The sequence below is a fragment of the Magallana gigas genome, chromosome 8 (assembly GCF_963853765.1).
Source record: "Magallana gigas chromosome 8, xbMagGiga1.1, whole genome shotgun sequence".
Lineage (NCBI taxonomy): Eukaryota > Metazoa > Mollusca > Bivalvia > Ostreida > Ostreidae > Magallana > Magallana gigas.
This window is the reverse complement of record NC_088860.1, coordinates 1045119-1067754: the sequence shown is the minus strand read 5'-3', so window position 1 is coordinate 1067754 and position 22636 is coordinate 1045119. Positions and strand designations below refer to the sequence as shown.

The window sequence follows — 22636 nt, the reverse complement described above, 5'->3', positions numbered from 1 at the left end:
TCATAATCTGGTCGCAAGGAATAAGCATATCCAATGTATGTAGTCCCACAGTCAATGGCGCACACAACGGGCTAAAAACTGAAATGATCATCCATTAGGAAACCAAAACATCCTCAGTTTATTACGCAACTGTTTAGCTAGTTTCGGTTTCGAGTATAGATCTTCCAGGGTAAACAGTCGGTATTTCTGGTTGACTACTGTAGTCTTCTTTTTGTCTTCTTTTTGTGGCTGAGTTTAATTTAATAACTAAAACATATAATATTAAATGCATTGTCATATAAGATCGTTAGAAAAAAACATCTTATTTCAATTTTTCTATATGTTTTTTTTAACTTGAACTTTACTTGCGTTTTTATCTGATTGCCGAATACCTACATTCTCGCATATATACTTATAAGTTCAGGCATTTTGCAAATAAAATTCAAAATTGATCGACCAGAGTAACTGTGTACACCTTTGGTATTTCAACATGTGTGAGGTGATATCCGTAGATTTTAACTGTTGAGTAAATATTGTGAAATGAATCAAAAACCTACTTTCATTTCGATAAAAAAAGCCCGAAATAGCAAAAATAAGAGTAAGAAATGTCAGGAAATTCATATTCCTTCTGATCAACAGATATCTGTAGAACGAATATTTCTATATTACTATAAATTCTTCTTAACATTAGAACTTTAACCTCTAAAACGTAATGCAGGTTGGGGTTTGAAGATCTTTTTTCCTTTCGTCACGTTGTAAGGCGATGCTTCTCTGTTTTGTTCCATAGTTAATTGCACACCAAATAAAATGTTCATTTAGATATATACAAAACAAAACTTGTACTGTATTTTCAAATATTCTTTTATTTTTTATACTTAAGGTTTCTAAATTATTTCTACTGCTGGTGAATAATGTTAAGGTTATTAGTTACAATTGATTTTAGATTAAAGTTTCCTAATATATATGCTACTTAATTTATTTATGCACTTTCTCATTCAATACATCGATATCTAAATCATTTCAAAAAACAAAATTGCAAAATTGTTTTAAATTATTGTCAGAATAATGTTCGTGCCCTGCTTTTGTTTACATTAGTTCAATATACCGGTAAGAGTTATTTTTCAAGCTGATTTTTCCATCTTCTTATTCAATTCAAGCATGAGTAAACAGATCTCAACGTTTACCACATTCGTTTTAGATCTAAAACTGAAGTTTTCACTTCAACGTTTAAAATGTAAACAAACGCTTTGTTTACATTGCAAAGAATTGTAAGCTCTGTAACTCGCTTTTAACTTAACGAATGACACATAAATTTTGATTGCCTATTAAATACATGTATGCCTCACTGAAGCATTGTAAACATTAACATCGGAAAAATAATTGTTGATCAAAATCGTGACCACGCCCCTTTAAAGGGACAATTAGGAGACGAAGAGGATTGTAAAATAATTACTGAAGAGTTTCAAGCAAAACCTAGGTGATGTAACAGTATTAAATAAATCCAAAATGGCGGCGAGGTGTACCTTGTGATTTATTAGGTAGAGGGTATATAGTTTTTATTATGAGAAAAATGTATAATGTCAGGTGCCTCTGGGCTTTCCTGATGTATGATTATGTAAATACATCTGCTTATTATTTTGCAAAATACAGAAATGTGAATCTCGTACATTGTATATAAACTAGAATATTCATAACTGCAATATATATAGATATATATAGATATATATAGATATATATAGATATATATAGATATATATATATATATGATCATGACAAGCCTGTATTTGATCTTGACTGAAGAAAATGAATTGGTATAAAGAAATTGTTTTCCAGCTTTTCACTTTATCATTGTTACTGTACATATACGATCTTATTTTAGATCGTACATTAAAATTTTTTTGAAACAATCTAAATTTACAATACACGATGCATTTATGCACATCGTTGTTAATTTTGTGGACTTTGTGGCTGTGTTCTACAAAAGACAGTCGAGTTTGACCTTGCTGGTTTTTTGTGTTTTGAGGTCGATAGCTATAGCTATTTTTTCTGTGAATCCAAAATGAAGCTGGACTTTAAACAATCTTCTATCGCCACAATCGTCTGAATAAACAACACGAATATGTCCAATCATTCGGCAGCCTTCCTCGTTACAGTATCGCACCTCCCTATCGGAACGATAAATTTCTACATTGGCCTCTGAATTGTTATATGCTCGATAGGTCTTCTCAATTACAGTTTTTCCTATTTCCATTTCTTGGTTTTTTTTAATCAGACAGTCGAAAACAGCAGAACACATTCTTATTCCTCCGGAATTTATATATTCATGGCTCGGAGGATGTTCACCTCTTTTAAAAGGAATATCAGCTGCTATACCATAGTAGGCTCTACTCCTTCTAATGACTCTTTGTTTGATATCAGATAGATCCTGTGGTCTATGTCCTTGCTCTACGCTTTTCTGTGCTATAATCTCAGCACTGTGTCCAAATAACACTGCCCCCTTCATCACAGCAATGCTTGCGTCTCGTGGATTAACGATTTTCTTGTTTGGAAACTCCTTCTGTATTTCTTTTTGAAGCATTGGACATTCGGAGAATCCCCCGACAAGCAATATGATATCAATCTTTTTTACATGTTCCTCTTTAAACAGAATTTCCAAGTGCTTTACAATATCTTTGATTGGTCCAGCAAAAACTTTTTCGGTCAGGTATGTTTCTTCAATACGTATTTTATCCTTGAAACACTTGATCTTTTCGTCTACATTTAGCTCTTTTAAACGATTATCTAGTGCTTTTTTGGAATTTTTGTGTGCATTTTTGAACATTTCCAAAAGATTAAATACGCTTGGAAAAGTTATCATTTTCTTATCATCGTTTGGATTATTTTTCCCAATGCTGTGTTTTTTTATTTCAAAGCTTTGTAAAAGCTGAAGCCAATCTGACGGTAATTTCCTTTTATATTTAGTGAGCACATCTTTACCAAAAATGTCATTAAGGAGTTTCAGGAAGAGATTGTCGACATTTGTACCCCCTACTGCATCCCCAGACGCACAGTGCAATTCTCTCAAAATTTGTTTGTCTTCCACTATATAAGCAGTCACGTCCACTGTTCCTCCTGTAAGACAAGACACAAATGTGTCTGATTTTAAACAGATTAAGTTATAAGTGCATACATATAAAATATAACATCTGAATAAAACTATAACGCACCCCCACAATCGACAATCATGAACTTGCTGCCACGTTCGAACATTTGTATGTTGATATCACCCGATGTTTTGGTCAGGGCTGACTGCTTACAGAGCAGAGCTGCAGACTCCGGTTCAAGCGCCAGTACCAAATGGTCGTCTCTAATGCCAGCCTAAACGTGTTCAATAGAAAAAATGAGTAATGAGGTTTCATTTTGACTTTCAGTAATCTACATTTTTATTTTAAAATGTTTCATATGCTAGACGACTGCTATTTCCGTTTTTCCAAAGAGGTATGTTATTTTGCTAAAATTGTAATAAGTTAAATTTTGTATTGTTTTCTCCTTCAATACATAGTAAGCATCGGAATTCAAAGTTTACAACGATTTGCTCAACAAGTTTCAGTAATCAACAGGAGTTTGACCAAACTTTTGATGATTGATAATGAAACAAAGTAGTTTATTTAGGTGTTGGGATTATATATATATATATATATATATATATATATATATGACTGCCGTCATGAGAAAAGGGCCCTTATCTTATGACGTCACAATGCTCAGAAAACGACGTCAAAGTAGCGGCATTGTAAACGCATGTTTTTTAATTTTCTGTTTCTAATTTTTTTTCTGCGTCTGTGTTATTTTTTTTTAATAACTAGAGCCTAACCTTGTTTTAATACCGCGTTTAATATTTTTTCAGCCTAGTATTATATGTGGATTTAAAAAAATAAACATTTAATGAATAAAATATACCCATGTAACACCAATATCTACACATTTCGAACGCGTATTATGGCACACAAGTTGATGCTGAGATATCATAAAAATGCTGCTTTTGCATCCGCTATGAAACTTATACACTACATTTTCCATTCTACTGTGTGATGAAAATATGCTTTAATTTGGAAACCACTTTTTTTTTTATAAATCATCGTTGGAAACCAAAGGCCCGTCTCGCATACACTTACTCATTGCGTATAATTGAATGCGAGACTGGTGATGATGATGATTTATAAATTATTATGAGTAAAATCGTACAACTTTAGTTTGCATAAGCAATACATGTATCATTAATAAAAGTAAAAAAAAAAAACTACACCGCTTACTCGTTGTTGATAAGAGGGGATAAAGGCCGAGATATACCGAATCAATGCAGAGCAGGCATTTTTTTTTCTTTCTTTTTTTGAAATCTAACAGTTATCTTCGCAGTAATTACTGTGAAACAAAACAAGTCAAATATTTCAAATCATAAGCACGGGAAACGATTATACACCTTTAAATTAGTCGGAAGAAACACGAGTGAAGCGGCTATGTCTCAATTATAGTGCTACTGCCGACATACAAAATAAATTCTTGCATATTCTATCAATAAAGAATTTGCGATCAAAATTTGAAATTATTTAACGAATTAGAACGCATGTAACTAACGGATATGAAGAGTTTGAGAAATATTTTCACAGCGTTAAAATCTACTCTGATATATCGATTTGATTTCGTGGAAAAATCTTATTCTTAGTGACATTTTCATGTAAAGTGCCTTTAAAGAAACAACACAAAAGTATATACCATCACGAATGAAAAACTTGTTTATTATTTGAGCGCAACATATTCTGTTTTCTTGTGCAATTTAACAACCCAAATCCACATGTTGTGTGTACGTTTTGAGCTATTTTACTTTAAAATCAGTCATAACATGCCCGAAAACTCACCACATTTTCATGTATTTATAGCATTTTTATATGATTATATTCATCTGAAATAAGTTACATAAATGATTCAAAACTCCTTTAACTAAACAGGTTGTAAATGAAGTCATTATACTATTATCCTTTTGATATCAAGTCGATGAAATTGCCGATTTGTAAATAAAAAATTAATGTTTATCGAATATAAACACTACGTGTGCGACATTTACAATTTATAACATGCATGGCGTACAATTCATTTCTATAGATGATGGTTTCTCATCTTTTCTTTTTTATACAAGATACAAATTTCGGTGATGCTGAATTCAATTTTTATGTGTGTTTGTTACAATGTACAGCAATAAAAAAAATCAGAGAATCGCGATTTTTTTTTAAACTTCGGAATGCCGTTTTCAACTGTATGCACTCTATAAACGACTATTATTTAATTCTTCATTTTTTTAAAATTGATAATCACTTGACCGATTTTTGTATTCAATGAGAGAGAGAGAGAGAGAGAGAGAGAGAGAGAGAGAGAGAGAGAGAGAGAGAGAGAGAAATAGAGGTACATTTATTCATTTATCATCTTGTAACATTGATAATAAGAAAATTAAATTTAGTCAACATGTAAAAATGTTACTTCTCACTGAGTATAAGCTACGTCTATCGGCACTGTACTATCGATTAGTGCAAAAAATGGATATAAATAATGCAGAAGTCTTATAATAATTGGAAGTTACATGCAATCCTGCCCAAAAAAATGTGAATGATGCCTATATATAATTAATTATTTCAACGATTATGGTTTAGAAAAATCGCATCACAAAAATACAACGGTTCGCGTGAACTTACTAAGCGATTTAATAGAAGTGTAGATTCAGCACTTGGATGGCTTTTGCATTTTGTTGATCTGTTTTATTTGATACACTTAATTACATGTAGGTGTGTACGAGTATATTTAAACGATACACATAAGCAATAGGTAGCGATCTATACCGAAGAAATTAACGTAACCCGCGTTCTGTAATATGGCTATCTTTATAGCCCGCGTGTATCACCGAAGAAAGCATTTTATTGTCTATATTTACATTTTTCTTTTAATATATTGATGAATTTAATTGACCGTAAAAAGTAAGTGAAAGTCGCTGAATTATTGTCAATGTACACCAGTACGTAAGATGAAAGCTGTGGCCAAAGTGTCTTATATGGTGATTTGAGTTTGGCATCATCATGATTAGTTCGTGAAATCCGTGATTTTTCTTAGGTTGCTGAAGATTTCGACCGATCGATAAACTGCATGGTTAGAATTGGACCGAGTAGTTTTCAGTCCTGTCTGTTTATATACAGCTGTGAATTACAATCAAAGAAATAGAGGGAATCATACTAAGTTTATGTAAATTTAAATCTATAAATATAAAATGCAATTTTTGTTGAAACCTTTTCTCTCAAATCAACTGTCCACATTTTTGGAGTTGCAACTTTTCAGTGAGACAGTCAAAGCCGATATATTTTACCGGTAATTTTATAAGAATTAAGTGTTGATAACGTATAAAAGAGAAGAAAAAATCAGGAAAATTATTTAACACCACATAACTTCCGAGTTTTAAAAACAGCTATTGACTTTAAACTTGCTTCAGAACCATAAACTTAAGATACTTAAAAAGTAATATCAGTAAATATGCAATTAAATTTTCGTGCAAAAGGTTGATCAAAAAGAATAAATATTTCTCTTTTTGAAAATAAACTCGTGCATGTAATTCAACATAGCCCCCAAATTGGGGAAACATACGCATCAAATTTGACCATCTTTATCTATGTTTGTTACCTGTTTGCTTATTTAGCTTAAATAACTTTGATGTATTTAAAGGTAGAGAAGAAATTTGATTTTTGTTTCTTTAATATCCTTTATCTATCCATATTATGTTCGGGGGGGGGGGGGGGGGGTATTGCATATAGATTAATCGGAAGTGTAACTGGATTGTTGCAGAACTTTAAAGCTATACACGCTATAATTTGCGTCAATTTTGAATAAAGGGGAAAATGTATGTGTTTGATTACTAATAAAAGTTACCTTTATGCTGTTAATTATAATGTTCAATTCGATCACGTAACAAATATATCAAATACTAAACAATAAAAAATATTTATTTTCCTGCCAGGAAAGTAATGCCTCCTCGTGAATATCAATCTATCACGTGATATCGACAGCTAAATTTAGTCTATCATACCAAAACTGGTGAAGGGTCAACATCTTCATAATTGTGATAGTTTCACAAAGGAAAGGATATTTTCAGTAAAGCATAAATTTGTCCGATATACGAGTACAAACAAAAGAAAAAAATACAAGCCTGTGAGTAGATATGAATACTTCCTTTAAAAAATGACGTAGACCTGTGTTTCCCCTATGTGCTATTTATAGATCCTATAAGTGTTAATGCAGAAGTAAGGGTATCGTGAATGACAAACGTATTTTACTCATTATACATGTATGTATTTCAAATTAACAACCGTTAAGCATATTAAAAATAAAGTTGGATATTTAATTAGGCAAACAATAACGACCACATTGTTCTCCGCGGACATGCGCAATGAGGTCGGTTTCGCTCTTCCTTCATCAATATTCATGAAAAGGTATATTTTCCTGGCAGGAAAATAAACAATTAAAAATCTGTAACTTTGTAACGAGATGGAATTCACCATTGTAATTTACAGATTAAGGATAACTTTTATAAGTAGACAAACACATGCGTTTTCACTGTCATTCAAAATTGACGAAAATTATAGCGTGTATAGCTTTAACTATATCTGGATGATCAAAAAGTTTTGTTATCTTTTCAAAAATTGTAAGAAATCTAGAATTACAGAAAATTATTAATTAATTCTACTTCAAACAATTAAAGACGATGAAAGGAAGTATAGAAGAAAACAATTGATGCAAAACAAAATTTGACGTTCGTGACGTCGTGACGTTTTCGACTAGCTACGTCAAAATCGTGTAAACATATCTTACTAAAAATGTCATAAAATGCTTAAAACACACGAGATCTTGGATATATTTGTAAATTTGTGTTCAAAAAGAGTTCACTAATCGGAATTGTCAAAAAAGTGAATTTGTGAAATTTTGACCTTAAGGGCCCTTTTCTCGTGACGGCAGTCATATATATATATATATATATATATATATATATATATATATATATATATATATATATATATATATATATATATATATATATATTATTACTTATTAGGTTTGTTACTGACTGTTTAAAGAAATTTGTGGGGTCGGTAAAGTCCATAGAAGGCGAGGCGGAGTCGAGCCTTCTATGGACTTTACCGACCCCACAAATTTCTTTAAACAGTCAGTAACAAACCTAATAAGTGTTTTGTTTTGTCGAGGACCTAAAGTTTGATATGTAAACAAACGTTTGTGTAGAAAATCAGTTCAAATAACGTTACGTCCGCCATGTTGCGCTATAAATTTTGACGCTTGCCTTTTAAAGAAATTTGTAAGGCAGCCATGTGACGCGTTTCATCCAATGACGTCGCGACATTTTAGTCCGAGGCAAAACAAATATACGTTGTCGCTATGAAACTTGTAAAGCGGAATCACGGTAAAATGGCCTTTCCCTCAAATATCGAAACATTCGCTATTTTTTATTTTACGGTATTCTGCACGTAGAATTTGCTGTTTATGAGCTCGGATCCTAGTACGGAGTGTTGTTCCGGTTTCGCTGATGTTAATATGTAGTATATATCAAAAGAAAAACATTTTATACAAACTCTCAAACCATCTTTGAACAGTGATTTAGCCAAAAATTAAAATATATCTGTATTTACTTTGAATTACTATGCAATTACATGAACGTTATAAACTGTTTCCTTATACTATATTGTGACGTCATAGTATTGTTTGTATAACGTCATTGATTTTAACGTCACTTGTTTTTAACGTAGCTCGCGGGTTTGCTGACGTCACAATAGGAATCGACGTAAAGAGTTGACCGTCATAGTAAACTCATAATTTTATTTTAAAATGACAAATGAGATATTTAGAAGTATAAAAGAAAATATTTTAAAAAGCTTATATGCAGTTTATGATTGTTTATACAAAGATTTATAATATCAAGTGCTAAAAATTTAAAGATGTCACATACATTGTCACATTTTGTTCTATAAAGATAAAGAATGAGTGTGCGTTAGAACTCTTCCATTTAAAGTCATGTTTTGAAATAGAATGTATGCATTAACTTCGCTTTTTTTTTTACAATTATAACTTTCATAATCTGTACTACCGATCAAATTCTTAAATTTCTTTTGGCTTAAGATAACTGTTTTATTCGATTACTTACTTATAATGTCAGTAGTTGCCTGGCATTTTATTTTTGCATTGATTGACTCAGAGTTTCATAAAAACAAAAATAGCAATTTTCTGTATCTTTACAGCCTTACATTAATTGCATTTAAAATAACATTCACAATAATGTCTAATAAGCATTGACGTGTTCTAAAATGTGTAAAACAGCTAGTCTTGTCAATAAATGCATTTCAATGTTGGTGTTCTGAGAAGTAAGGAAATGATGATGATGTCAGGCTAACGTCGTAATGAAAATATAAGGTTTTGAGAAATCTTTTAAATCTTTAAAGTTTTTTTGCCAAAAATTGGCCGAGAACACATACTGATATTTTTTCTATGAATTGATTCATAATTATCTCCTCTGTTTTTGTGTTGAGTATGATTAATTTCGACTGAATCGTTTAAAAGTGTGGAGCATAGTTTTGTAATGTGTTTCTCGGTTAAAATGTGCATTTTACTATATATTTCATTGAAATGGCGTTGCTTGATTTTATTAAAGACACTGTATTTGAAACACGATAACATTATTACCGCGCAGACGAATCTTAAATAAATTTCAGAAATAAAACTATAAAACCTATGGATCACGTGGACAAATTTTCAAGGTAGGTTTTCTCACAAGCAGGTAAACCCGCGAGCTACCTTAAATGTATTGTGAAACGTCTGATTAAACGTTCTGATTTAACGTCTGAAAGCGCTCACGTTTGGCGATTAGTGTTGTTGGGTTTTTTATTTTAATATATATTACCGGACACTGTGACTTTTTATTATATATATATATAATTTCGTCCATTTCTTTTGACCATCTATTCAGTAGAAGTCTACGCTTCTTTTACAAATGTTAACTACAAACCTGCATTGCCGCTTCTCGCATGAACTGCTTCGCTTGGTCAGACCAAATGGCGGGAACCGTTAGGACCCACAAAATGTCGTCAGACCAGGACGAGTCATTACTCTCCGTTTTATTAGGATCAGAACGTTTACTTTGTGTCTCCGTTTTTCCTGTGGACACAGAAGTACCATTTGTCTCTTGCAAGGTATCTGAGTTTGATGGACTTTTTTCACTTATTGTTGTTCTCTCAAGTAAGGCTTCAAAGTGGTTTTTCAAATATTTAATTGCTTCTGAAAATACTTTTAAAGCTGGTAGTTTTTTTCCATTATCTGCACTCAGTTTCAAGTTCTTTAACTTTTTATTCGGCATCTGGAAAAAGAACATATTGGTTAGTGGTGCATATTTTGTTTTCCTACGATTTCTTCGTCACCATATATTTAAAACGATTGACTGAGGATGAAGAGTAGTCGTGCACGTACCTGAAGGATAAGTAAAATATTGACAACTCACCAACAAATTATGCATACAAAAATGCTATACCATTATTGTAAAATGGGGCTCATTTTTTTTCCATTCATATTGATAATACTGTCAAAACATTCACACACTACATTAATGTCATAACTCTTGTTAAATAGACGTCATGCTAGCGGAAGACTCACTTAATAACACTAATTTGTTTAATTACAAAATTTAATCAAAATAACACTGTGCTAATACGGCCTTGATATTTAACAGGAAAACACAGCAAACCGTAGCAAAGAAGCGAGGGGGTGTTTAAAGTAAGGGCAAATAAAATGAAAATGAATAGAAATTTAGGATATTTTCGAGCCTTTTAACCTGCGACTCAGAATTGAACATAAAAACTAAAAAAATACCAACCATCTCTTTTTGGAACAGCATCATTTTAAATCTTCTGAAGAAAAGCCATTCAACGGTGATTTCATCATCAACTTTGTCTTTTTTTCTTGTGTCATCGCTGTCATCACTGTGGTCACTGTCTTCATCATCTGTAGTGTCTTGTTTTTCTTGGACTTCTTCTGCTATCTCTGCATATTTTTTTTCAGCTTCGTAGCCAAAAGAATGAAAGTTTCCCGACTTATCGAACAGAATGCTAGTCGGTGTTTTGAGCGTTAACATTTCCCCGTGTGGCCATGTTTGGTTTGACTCGACAGTCAATGGATCTCTCTCATAGTCGGCTCGCATTGAGTAGGCATATCCACTGTATGTCATTCCAAAGTCAATGGCACAAACAACAGGCCAGGGATTTATGTTGTTTTCCATTAAGAAAAGGACAAACTCGCCATTATATACTAGTTTTTCAGCTACTTTCGTTTTAAGTGGAAATATGATACGTGTATTCACAGTTGATCAGCATTTTTTCGCTCCACATGTAATAAAAAACTACACACGTATTCAAGTTGGGATCAAATAGCACTGGGCTTAGAGCGTTGAAACAATATGCGAAGAGAACTGTTAATAGATAAAAGGTACTATAGCACAAAAAATTGTTAGAATTTTGCAACTGCATATATTTATTGTATTGGATTAAATGATGTAAGACAATGACAAGAAAAACTAGATGCTGTCATTAGACAGTAATACCCGCACCAAGTGTTTGCCCCTAAATAACACTGTTTTGTACCAGATTATGTAAAAATGAAGCCCACATGCAAGTTTTGGTAATATATTTAAAAATTATAACTTTCAGAAAAGATGAGATCCCTTTACCATATGAAAATACACAAGCGGCATTTTATGTACAGTTTGGGGTTGAATTGTTTGCATGTGAAATCTAAGTTAATCAATAATCTTAACATTTCATGTCATGGAAAGTATAATGGTCTATATGACTATACCAAACAAAATAAAAGTATGCCCCCTCCACTCGGCGGTTGCCTTCTTAAAATTTGCTTCTGTGTGCCTACATGTATGTTGTTTTCCATTAAGAAAAGGACAAACTCGCCATTATATACTAGTTTTTCAGCTACTTTCGTTTTAAGTGGAAATATGATACGTGTATTCACAGTTGATCAGCATTTTTTCGCTCCACATGTAATAAAAAACTACACACGTATTCAAGTTGGGATCAAATAGCACTGGGCTTAGAGCGTTGAAACAATATGCGAAGAGAACTGTTAATAGATAAAAGGTACTATAGCACAAAAAATTGTTAGAATTTTGCAACTGCATATATTTATTGTATTGGATTAAATGATGTAAGACAATGACAAGAAAAACTAGATGCTGTCATTAGACAGTAATACTCGCACCAAGTGTTTGCCCCTAAATAACACTGTTTTGTACCAGATTATGTAAAAATGAAGCCCACATGCAAGTTTTGGTAATATATTTAAAAATTATAACTTTCAGAAAAGATGAGATCCCTTTACCATATGAAAATACGCAAGCGGCATTTTATGTACAGTTTGGGGTTGAATTGTTTGCATGTGAAATCTAAGTTAATCAATAATCTTAACATTTCATGTCATGGAAAGTATAATGGTCTATATGACTATACCAAACAAAATAAAAGTATGCCCCCTCCACTCGGCGGTTGCCTTCTTAAGATTTGCTTCTGTGTGCCTACATGTACAACATCGTGCGCACAATTTTAGAGAAGTGGTAAAAGTGAGGGGTTAAGACCCTCCCCTTAAATTCATTTCATCAATACATAATGTAGTAAAATTACCAAAAAGACACCTCGGATCCCAATGCCCTCACAAACATGTAAACGCTCTAACCCATTGCGCTTCACTATTAGGTAACATTATTTAGGGGGAAAATATTAAATTTATACTTTATTATTTCAATAGAGAGTATACATCACAATAGGCAGGTGTTCTGCTTAAAGCTGAAATGTGTGCTTTACATAGTTCTTTACCTAATAAAATAGTTCAAGGAATCATGAAGAATAGGTCATAACAATACATGTATGTTACAAATAACTGATAATTGTCTGAAGTTACATGCACAACACATATCTGCAGGTCGCATTATCGGGTACTAAATTTACCCAGCTCTTTGGTTAGATGCGTTTCACGTGGTGTACATACCGGTATGTGTTTTCCATATGCAGAAAAGGATTAGTTAACATGCATTTACGTTTCTTTTTGTGATGATCAGCTAAAGTGATTAATATTGTGCTCTAACTGGATTATCATTATGATGTTGACCAATTATATAGGTAAGCATAATACATGTATAGTAGCACAATATTATGACACACCGGTTTGTACATAAGTTTTACTTTCACTTTTAAAAAAGTGACCTCCCTTTGCCAGCAAACTGTAACATCATCTTTTAGTATTTAAATAAGCTTATCATCGTTACCTATCATATCACATTTGTACAGTGTCTGTCATTTTAATTGCAATTTTTTTTTTTCATTTGTCAGACTTAAACTATTGAGTTGAGCCCATATTGAACCTGTGACAGTTTTGTATAAATGCGTATTACATGTAAGTAAAAGTAGAAACTTATCATGTTTATATGAGATATAATAGGAATGAAGGGATATTTCATTTCCTATGTATTATTATGCATCAGATACAATGTAGGTCATGACCTTGTGGGATTTTTCTGACCCCATAAAACAGGACAATGCAAAACATCTTCTAATATGTCATTATAATGCATCAAATGGTGCATAGTACATAACCCCCAGTTGTTGTCTTTAAACCACCTTCCCGTCTGAAATAGGAAATAATGAAACACTATGCATTTTGATAACTTTTGAGATCCCCATCCTTAAACTTTATTTATTCTTGCTCTTTGAACTGTGTCATTGTGCATCAAATGACATATAGGTAAAGCCCCTTTGGGATACCCTGATATTCTAGAACTGGAAATAATAAAGTATTTTATCTTAAAAAAGAGCAATCAAGAAATGATTTAAAATTTGCTACTGTACACATGTAAGAATGTGAGAAGACTAAATATTTAGAACCACGTTTGTTTGGGGGGGGGGTGGTTGATGTGGAGTATAAACATTTAATTTGTATCAGTTATTGTTATAAATTTTAACATGAATATTAGTTATTGACCCCCAGGTAGAAATATGACTTTTGATCGTATCTCATTAGATCATTTGTCAATTTGCAACATGAAATGTGATTTTTTTTATGAAAAACATTTTTTACCAGTTTGTAAAACTTTCATAGCCCCAAAATTATATTTTGTTTTTACTAGATCATTGGACAATTAAGAAAAGTGTAAATTTAAGGTGTTTTTTTATTATTTTTGTTTTAATGATAAACGTCAATTTTCTGCTTCTATTTTACTCTCTTAATTTAAGAAATATTGTTAATGATTTACATAAATCAGTTATTGATCCCCTGGTAGAAATATGACTTTTGATCATATCTAAATAAATCTTTTGTCAATAATGCAACGTGTAATGTGATATTTTTTTTTTTAAAGAAAAACACTTTTTACCAGTTTTTAAAACTTTTTAGACCCCATATTATATTTTGATTTAATAGATCATTTGTCAATGAAGATAAGTGTAAATGTAAGGGGGTTTTTTTTAGTGATAAACGTCAGTTTTCTGCTACTACTTGACTCCCTGAATGAAATCTAAATCTTTAAAACTTTATTGCACATCTATAGGACAGCATCTATCATATCTAAAGAGATGACGTAGCTACTCCAAAAGATGTAAGAGAAGTTCTGTGAACCTTACCCTTTTTGCAAAAAACGTCATTGTTGATCCCCTTAATAAAACAACATTCTGGAACCTGATCAAATTTCAAAATGACACCCCAATCATATTCTAAAAGATCATTTGGCTACTGCAAAAAAATGTCGTTTTTGAAACCAGTTTTTTTTAAAGTCATTTTTCAGCCATTAAATGACCCCCAAGGCAAAATTGAAAGTTCCGAAACCTTATTGCGCATCTATAGGATACCCTAAAACATATACCAAGAGATGATTTGTCTACTGTTGAAAATGTAGGAGGAGTTCGAGGAAGAAGGTTTTTTGTGAAAAAACATCATTTTTATCAATTATTTGACCCCCAGGACTACCAGAGAATTTTTGAAACCTTTTTTTTTAAACAACGTGATATCCCAAATCAAACTCCAAGAGTTCAGGTTGCTGGCTTATAAGATGTTTGAGAAAGTAAAACGTGACAGACGGACGGACGGAACAGGGTAACTTTCTTTAGAAAGTGTGGGTATAATATGTGTTTAAAATATAAATATTTGTTTAATATCTTCAAATGATCAATTTCCTGGCAAATTAAATCAAAAATTTTAGGAAAATTATCATTTCTATTTGGAACCCCATATTTCCAAAAAATAGCATGTGATATGGGTCACAAATTAAAGAAATGAACATGTTAGGTCCCCATCTTTATATCCATTATGTTTTAGATGGTTGACATTACTAGTATTTCAGGTGCCAACCTCCCTAACATTAGTTTATTTCTTACATCCAAGCGTGGCACTGTGTCCGCTAACCTGTTATCTTAAATTTTTGTTGACCACAAAATAATAACGATTTCTTATTGATTGGATAACCATTAACTGTGGTCGACGGGTATCTCCCGCAAATAGAAATCACCGTTGCCTTGTGTTCTGTGTCGATCTTTGTGAGCGGATCAAAGGACCTGATTTTAATCAGATTGATAAACGTTTGTCTTACTTTTTAGCAAAACTAAAAATAAAACTAATTCCGTGACATTCTTTACACAGAAAGTGTTTATTTCTTTCAATAGAATAGGGTATTTCCTGTTTTGAAGATTTTTACTAATTTTTATGCAATTTTTAACAACTTCTTTAATAACAAATTTACGCATTTTTATGCATAAACACAAGTTAATCATATTTCATATTTTCAACCAAATTATGTCATTTTCAGTAAATTATTATACCTTTTCCACAAAAACCTTAGTTTTGATCTGTATATTCCTACGATTAAAGCTTTTATCCTTACATAATATGTAGTTGTGAGTTTAAATTCGCATTATTTATTAAATTTACATGCGTTGCTATTATTGTAAATTGACTTAAAACTAGAAGTACATGTAAGAATCAAATATAAGTTTGCTCTTTACATTTCTATGTGTCGGTTACGACAACTGTATTAAAATACTGGTATATGAACCCAATATAATTTGCTTTTATTTTTTGATTGTAGAAATTATAATGATAGATAAGAAAACTAATTGTTGTTTGTAAAAAGATTTTCATGACTTTAATTCTATATTCTTTTTGAATTGGAAAGAATAGATATCTACAAAATTGATGAAAGTTTCACAAGACAGTAAATATCTACGGGCAGGTCGTAAGTTTTCGACAATATTTTAGCAACGAAAACATAGGAAATATAAATTTTTTTCGGTAAAACTCGGTGAATTAGAATAAAATTATTTTCTTTGGTGGAAACGCCAATAAGAGATAGGGGCGGGGCTTAAGGTGTTGTCGGTAAGTTGTGTTTGATATATATTCATTCTGACGTTCAAACTTTGAATACTGCAGAATATTGATCTTGAATATAGCAAAATTGTGTGGGAGTGACTTTCTGTAATGCAAGAACGCAAATGCAAAAAATAAATATTTATTTTGTTTTTGGTGTTTATTGTTTTTGTTCAGTGCAGGTACAAAAAAATAACAATTAAAACCTATTTTTGAGCAAAATTTTAACAACTGGTCTCTCGTGCGAAACTATCCTTTGTCGCTAACTCAGGATTAGCTTACCTATGTAATTCATATTTTTCGCGAAATATGTCATAACTGATTTGGACAATAGCTAATTACCTTGCAAAAATATTAAAAGAATATAAGTTATATTTGTACAAAAACGCATAGATCAAGGAAGTCAGTGACTATAAATGCGTTGATCTCAAAACAATTGCAACCATCTGTAACTTTTTCTAAATATCATATACTTAGTTACATTTGAGATAGATTTAAAATACTAAGGCTACCGATTTTATCTTTAGAACGTCGTGTAAGATTGTGTGCTACGAAAGAAAATCGAGTTTGGCTTTCCACAATTCGTGTGTTTTTAAATCAATGGCTGTTGCAATTATTTCCGTGAAACCAAAATGTAGCTTGAATTTGAACAATCTTTTGTCACGTGAATCATCAGAAACCCTGACAAGAATGTGACCGATTTTCTCGCATCCTTCTTCGTGACAGTACTGCACCTCTCTGTTTGAGTGATAAATTTCTACACTTATCAGGGAAGAATTAAACGATCTAAATGTCTTCTCTATGCTTGTCTTCCCTATTTCAAGCTCTTGATTTCGTTTTATTAGGCAATCAAAAATGCCCGAACATATCGTTTTTCCCTCTTCATTGGTATATTTACAAACCAGAGGGTGTTCACCATCGACAAAGGGGAGATCGGCGGCGACACCATAGTAACCCCCACTCCTCCGAACTACACAATTAGGGAACTCGCTAAAATTATCCAGCTGATGCCCCTGTTCTATCCTTTTTCGAGCTATAATCTCAGCACTGTGTCCAAACAACACTGCTCCCTTCATCACGGCAGTGCTGCCCTCTCGCGGATTAACAATTGCCTTGTTTGGAAACTCCATCTGTATTTCTTTTAGAAGCATTGGACATTCGGAGAATCCCCCAACAAGCAATATGATATCAATATCTTCCACTTCTTTCTCTGTAAACAAATTCTTCAAGTGTTTTACAATATCTTTGATTGGGCCAGCAAAAACTGTGTCTGTAAAATACGATTCTTTAATGCGCAGCTTTGGATCTTTACATTTTATCTTATTACTCAGTTCCATTTCTTGCAACCTAATTTTAACTGAATTTTCTCTGCTTTTGTTTGCCTTCTTGAATTTCTCAAATAGCATATTGAAGTGTGAAAACGTAATCAATTCGTCTGGATTGTTGTGCCCAATGTTACGTTTATTAACCTCAAAACCTCTCCACATTTCTAGCCAGTCTGATGGAGAATTATTCTTAAATTCATTTACAATCTTCTCCCCAAATATGTCATTAAGAAGTTCGAAGAAAAGGTCGTCCACGTTAGTTCCTCCGACATTTTTTCCAGAAGCACAGTGTAACTCCCTCAGAGATTGGCCATCCTCAACGCAATAAGATGTAACGTCAACTGTTCCCCCTTTGAAAAAAGACAATGACGTGGCTTTATCATCAAAAATGAAATACTAATGGGCTGATTTGATAACAATGACTAAAAATTTGACTTACCCCCACAATCCACAACCATGAACTTGTTACCAGGTTTAAAAGTCCGTACACTGATATCGTCGGTTCTTTTGATAAGCGCTAACTGCTTACAGAGCAAAGCTGCGGACTCTGGTTCTAACGCCAGAACTAAGTTATTGTCTTTAATACCAGCCTAAACACAAGGGAAAAACTAATGAACTACCAATCAACAAATTAAATCCTAAAACACTACAAAGAATATTATACAAACCTGTATAGCTGCTTCTCGCATGAACTGTTTCGCTTGGTCAGACCAAATTGCAGGAACCGTTAGGACCCACAAAATGTCGTCTGACCATGGTGATTCACTGCTCTCTGCTACAATAAGAGAAGAGCGTTCCTAATTACCTGTGGACACAGTATAATTCTTTTTTTTTTATCTTTTGACGAATTAAAATTCTTTTAACTCTCATTACCGTTTTCCGCCGAGGAATAAAAACGATTGGAATGGCCATCATGTTCTGTCACTGTTGATTTTTTCAGCAAGCCTTCAAAATGGTTTTTCAGAAACTTTATTGCCTCTGAAAAGACCTTAAAAGCTAGCAGTTTTTTGCCATTTTCAGCACTAAGTTTCAAAAACTTTAGTTTTCGCTTTTGCATCTGAAAATCAATTAAAGACAAATCAGTTATTAGTATTTCTACAATAATATTCATTTATCTGTGCTCGCCTATCCATACGCATGAACGTTATAAGATAGACTTGTTTTCCCAACAACAAATATTTAGTACAAACAAGTTGCTGTCCTTAAAAAAAAGGACTACAATACGTGGACCATTTGCATGTGTTTCCAACGAAAACGTGAAAGCCTTAAGATTATCAGAGATTCAACCCACTCTAGCCCCCTGCTTTTAACCACGTAATTTGTACGTTAGATTACGTATATGTATAGCCCTGATTTTTATCTCAGTATTTAAAGGGTTCATACTTCAAAATAATTCTTCCCAAGTCAAGGGTTTCTGATTCGCATAGCGTTGAGAGAACCCTTGACTTTGGAATATGAAAATAATTATGATCTATCTATTAATGAAGTATGCATGTATAGTATCAGGCATTCGGCGAATTCTACTATTACACATTACGATTCGCACTACTTTGTTAACTATGCAGTGATATCTTTGTTTAAATTAATTTCATAATTTCATGCATTTTTCTTGAGATTTAAACTTTCATAAAGTGACATAATTATTCAATCACACTTAAATGCTTAAAAAAATTTAATCGGGAAGTACTTTAGCATATAGCATTGACTACTATAAAAGTGAAGTTAAGTTACATGTGTATACGGAAAACAACAAAACATTGCAAATTTATATGCTATTTGATGCATGTTGTAGTTTCCGCATAACGTTAACTTATTTCATAATACTGGCAGTTCATATCACATGTACATTATTTCTTTAAAAACTTTGTTTCTTTACTGACTACTGTTTACCGACAACTTTACAATTACAGCGCCTTTGAATTTATGTGTGCATATGGCATGGGATCCCGATCCCGATTCAGATAAACAAGTGCTAGCCTGGTTCCCTGGGCTACCCATTACGCACAGGAACCAGGCTAGCTCATGCGCAGGCTGAATTTTTCCCATAGCATCCGGTTTAACCTCGCTTATATATTTTCTGCGCGGACCTCAGGATCCTTTCATAAATATTGCAATTTGAATTCAATAACATTTCTTCATGATTTTATTCCAGACTATCTATACTACTATAATAAAATAATAGTCTCGGATTGTTGGTCTTTAATACCAATAAATATGAAGAGTACTGTCTTTTGTTTTATATATTTTAAACATCATTAGTACTTGAAAATTACCAATTTGTTCTTTTTTTCTCATTTAAGCTTCGCTAACTGATAATGAACGAAAATTCCTCAAAATATTCCGGAAATCATCTGGATTTTTTGGATAATGCAATCTTGCACATGCGCATTACATTCAGGCTAATTCCCACAATATCACATTTGAATGGATAAACTCAGAAACGTTAATACAAATACGTGTAAATTTTTCATTGGAAATTTGCTATATACTCTGTTTATATATATTTAGGATTTTTATATGAGAGAAATTATAAAATAACAAATACATATAAACTTAGTCCTTACTTTTGTCTTCATGATGGCAAAGAGATATTTGATTCCATGCAAAAAAAATCTTATATTTCTTAGGAGTGTGTAGAAAGAATGTTCTATCGTTAAATTGATAAATGTCCTATGGACCCGGTTTATCGTTTGAATGCGTTCCGTGTATTGTCTCTTTAGCAAAGAAAATACGGGAGATAACGCTAACGCCGTGCATTTACTTTGAAAATTCCCGAAAGTTCCGAATGTCAACATGCTGTGTAAATTTGAAGCGAGTAAAACCGTTGGTAAAAAAGTGATGAATTCTTCAATAATATAAATTGAATTTTTTGATGAAAGGTATTTACAGCCCCAAAAGGGTTTTTATAATTAATTTGACAGTTATTTTTAATAAAAATTAATAAATTTTCCCCAATATCGTTTCGGAGCGATTCTGCAATTATCTGTTACATTACGGTTGTAGTGATGGCCTGTCCAGAGACACAGTTAGATTATTCTTAATAAAAAGAGTATTTGAATTAATAGCATTATGATTATATGCTTATAGCTTTGTTCTGTAAATGTCAACAATACGGTGTGTCGATGTATCTATTTCGGAAATGTCCGATATGCAATGTCAACCCGCGCACGCACGGGTAAAAGTCTAGTAAATAAATAACTAGATTTGCAACCAAATGCGATCTGAGCTGCTAGCAACACTGTTTAAGCACGTCCTTTATAAATGATTTATAAATAAACTATCTCAATGAAAAAGAAACAAGTATTTCATATATTTAGGATATGTTGTTTAATTAAAATTCTTAAACTGAATAATTAAAAAAATTTAATCCTGAAAGATGCATTCAAACATAATTTTTGTATTGCGTTTTATACTTGTAAAATTTTTTAAAAAATGCTAACCATAAGCCTTTCGATCAAAGTATAATTTTTCCAATGTTTTTGTTAGTGAACATATTATAACGTTTAATAAACATAGATACACGAACTGACCAAATAATTCCGGTACAGTTTCATTTTAAATCTTCTGAAATAAAGCCATTCAGCAATTTTACCTTCGTCATTTTCGTCGTCACTGTCAACACTTTCGTCACCATCTTCTTCCTGGGCTCTCTCCGCTAACTCTGCATATTTCTTTTCTGCCTCGTACCCAAAAGAGTGAAAGTTTCCCGCCTTATCGAACAAAATGGTGGTCGGTGTTTTGAGTGTCGTCATTTCTTTGCTGTGCCATTGATATGATTCGATGTTCAACGGATGTCTCTCATAGTCTGGTCGCATTGAATAAGCATAGCCACTGTATGTCGTCCCAAAGTCAATGGCGCACACAACGGGCCAGGGACTGAAATGTTCATCCATTACGAAACATAAAAAACATCCACAGAATATTATACAACTGTATAGCTAGTTTCGGTTTCGAGTAAGGATCTTGTAACTTTAACAGTCGGTATTTATATCAGTTGCTATCTGTTCTCTATACGCTTGATTGACAACGTGTGTTAAGGTTGACATGAATTTTGAAACACGCATTATCCCCCTTTTATCTCCGAATCCCACAATATAAGTTCTCGATTTCTATTGGTACGCTTGTCGCTATTTAATTCCACACGAAATAAAATTCTCATCCATTTAGATATATACCAAACAAAACTTGTACTGATTTTCAAAATATTCATTATTTTTTCACTTCAGGCGTATGAATTATTTATACTGCTGGTGTATAATTAAACGTCAATAATGTTAGGGTTATTAGCAACTACTTATTTCAGATTGAGGTATCTAGATACTATAAGGTAGGCAATACACTTCTGTACAACACATCTGATCATTTGGAAAAACAAGCTTGCCAAATTGTTTTAAAGAATATTCATAAAATTCAGTATTTGTAATTCAAAAAATCCCCTATAGTCTCTGAATGATCTAAGATCGATTGTAAGCTTAAATGTTGAAGAGCCGATTGGTAGATGGAGAGGATTGCAAAAACAGTTAACGATTAGTTTAATGCAAAACTTTCAGCTGATGTGACAGATTAAATAAATCCAAGATGGTGGCGATGTATTCCTTGTGTATTAAAAGGTAGAGGGTATATATTTTTTATTATAGGAAAATATATAACGTTAGGTGCTTGTGGGCGGTTCCTGATGTGTAATTTTGCAACTACATCTGCTTAATATTTTGGTAAAATAAAAAAAATGTGAATCTCGTCAAAATCTTCTAGAATATCAAGGTATTCATAGTTCATAAAAATTATTCTTGGTAAAAAGAAATTGTTTTCCAACAGTACAGTTTACCATTGATGCTGCACACATTCTCAGCTCA

At 32.5% G+C, this 22636-nt stretch overlaps 2 protein-coding genes across 2 annotated transcripts; both read right to left on the bottom strand.

The window, feature by feature from the left end:
• Positions 1–1762: 1762 nt before the first annotated feature.
• On the bottom strand, positions 1763–11357 carry LOC136270865 (heat shock 70 kDa protein 12A-like). The gene is made up of 4 exons (XM_066069719.1): positions 10922–11357; positions 10061–10408; positions 3186–3336; positions 1763–3090 (listed from the first exon to the last, which is right to left on the bottom strand). The coding sequence occupies exons 1-4, from the start codon at positions 11321–11323 to the stop codon at positions 1955–1957; spliced, it is 2037 nt and encodes a 678-aa protein (XP_065925791.1). The 5' UTR covers positions 11324–11357; the 3' UTR covers positions 1763–1954.
• A 5229-nt stretch (positions 11358–16586) lies between these two features.
• LOC136270912 (heat shock 70 kDa protein 12A-like) lies at positions 16587–21819 on the bottom strand. The gene is made up of 5 exons (XM_066069842.1): positions 21314–21819; positions 18657–18840; positions 18452–18558; positions 18223–18373; positions 16587–18133 (listed from the first exon to the last, which is right to left on the bottom strand). Exons 1-5 carry the CDS (start codon positions 21674–21676, stop codon positions 17007–17009), a joined length of 1932 nt encoding a protein of 643 aa, XP_065925914.1. The 5' UTR covers positions 21677–21819; the 3' UTR covers positions 16587–17006.
• Between the last annotated feature and the right edge of the window lie 817 nt (positions 21820–22636).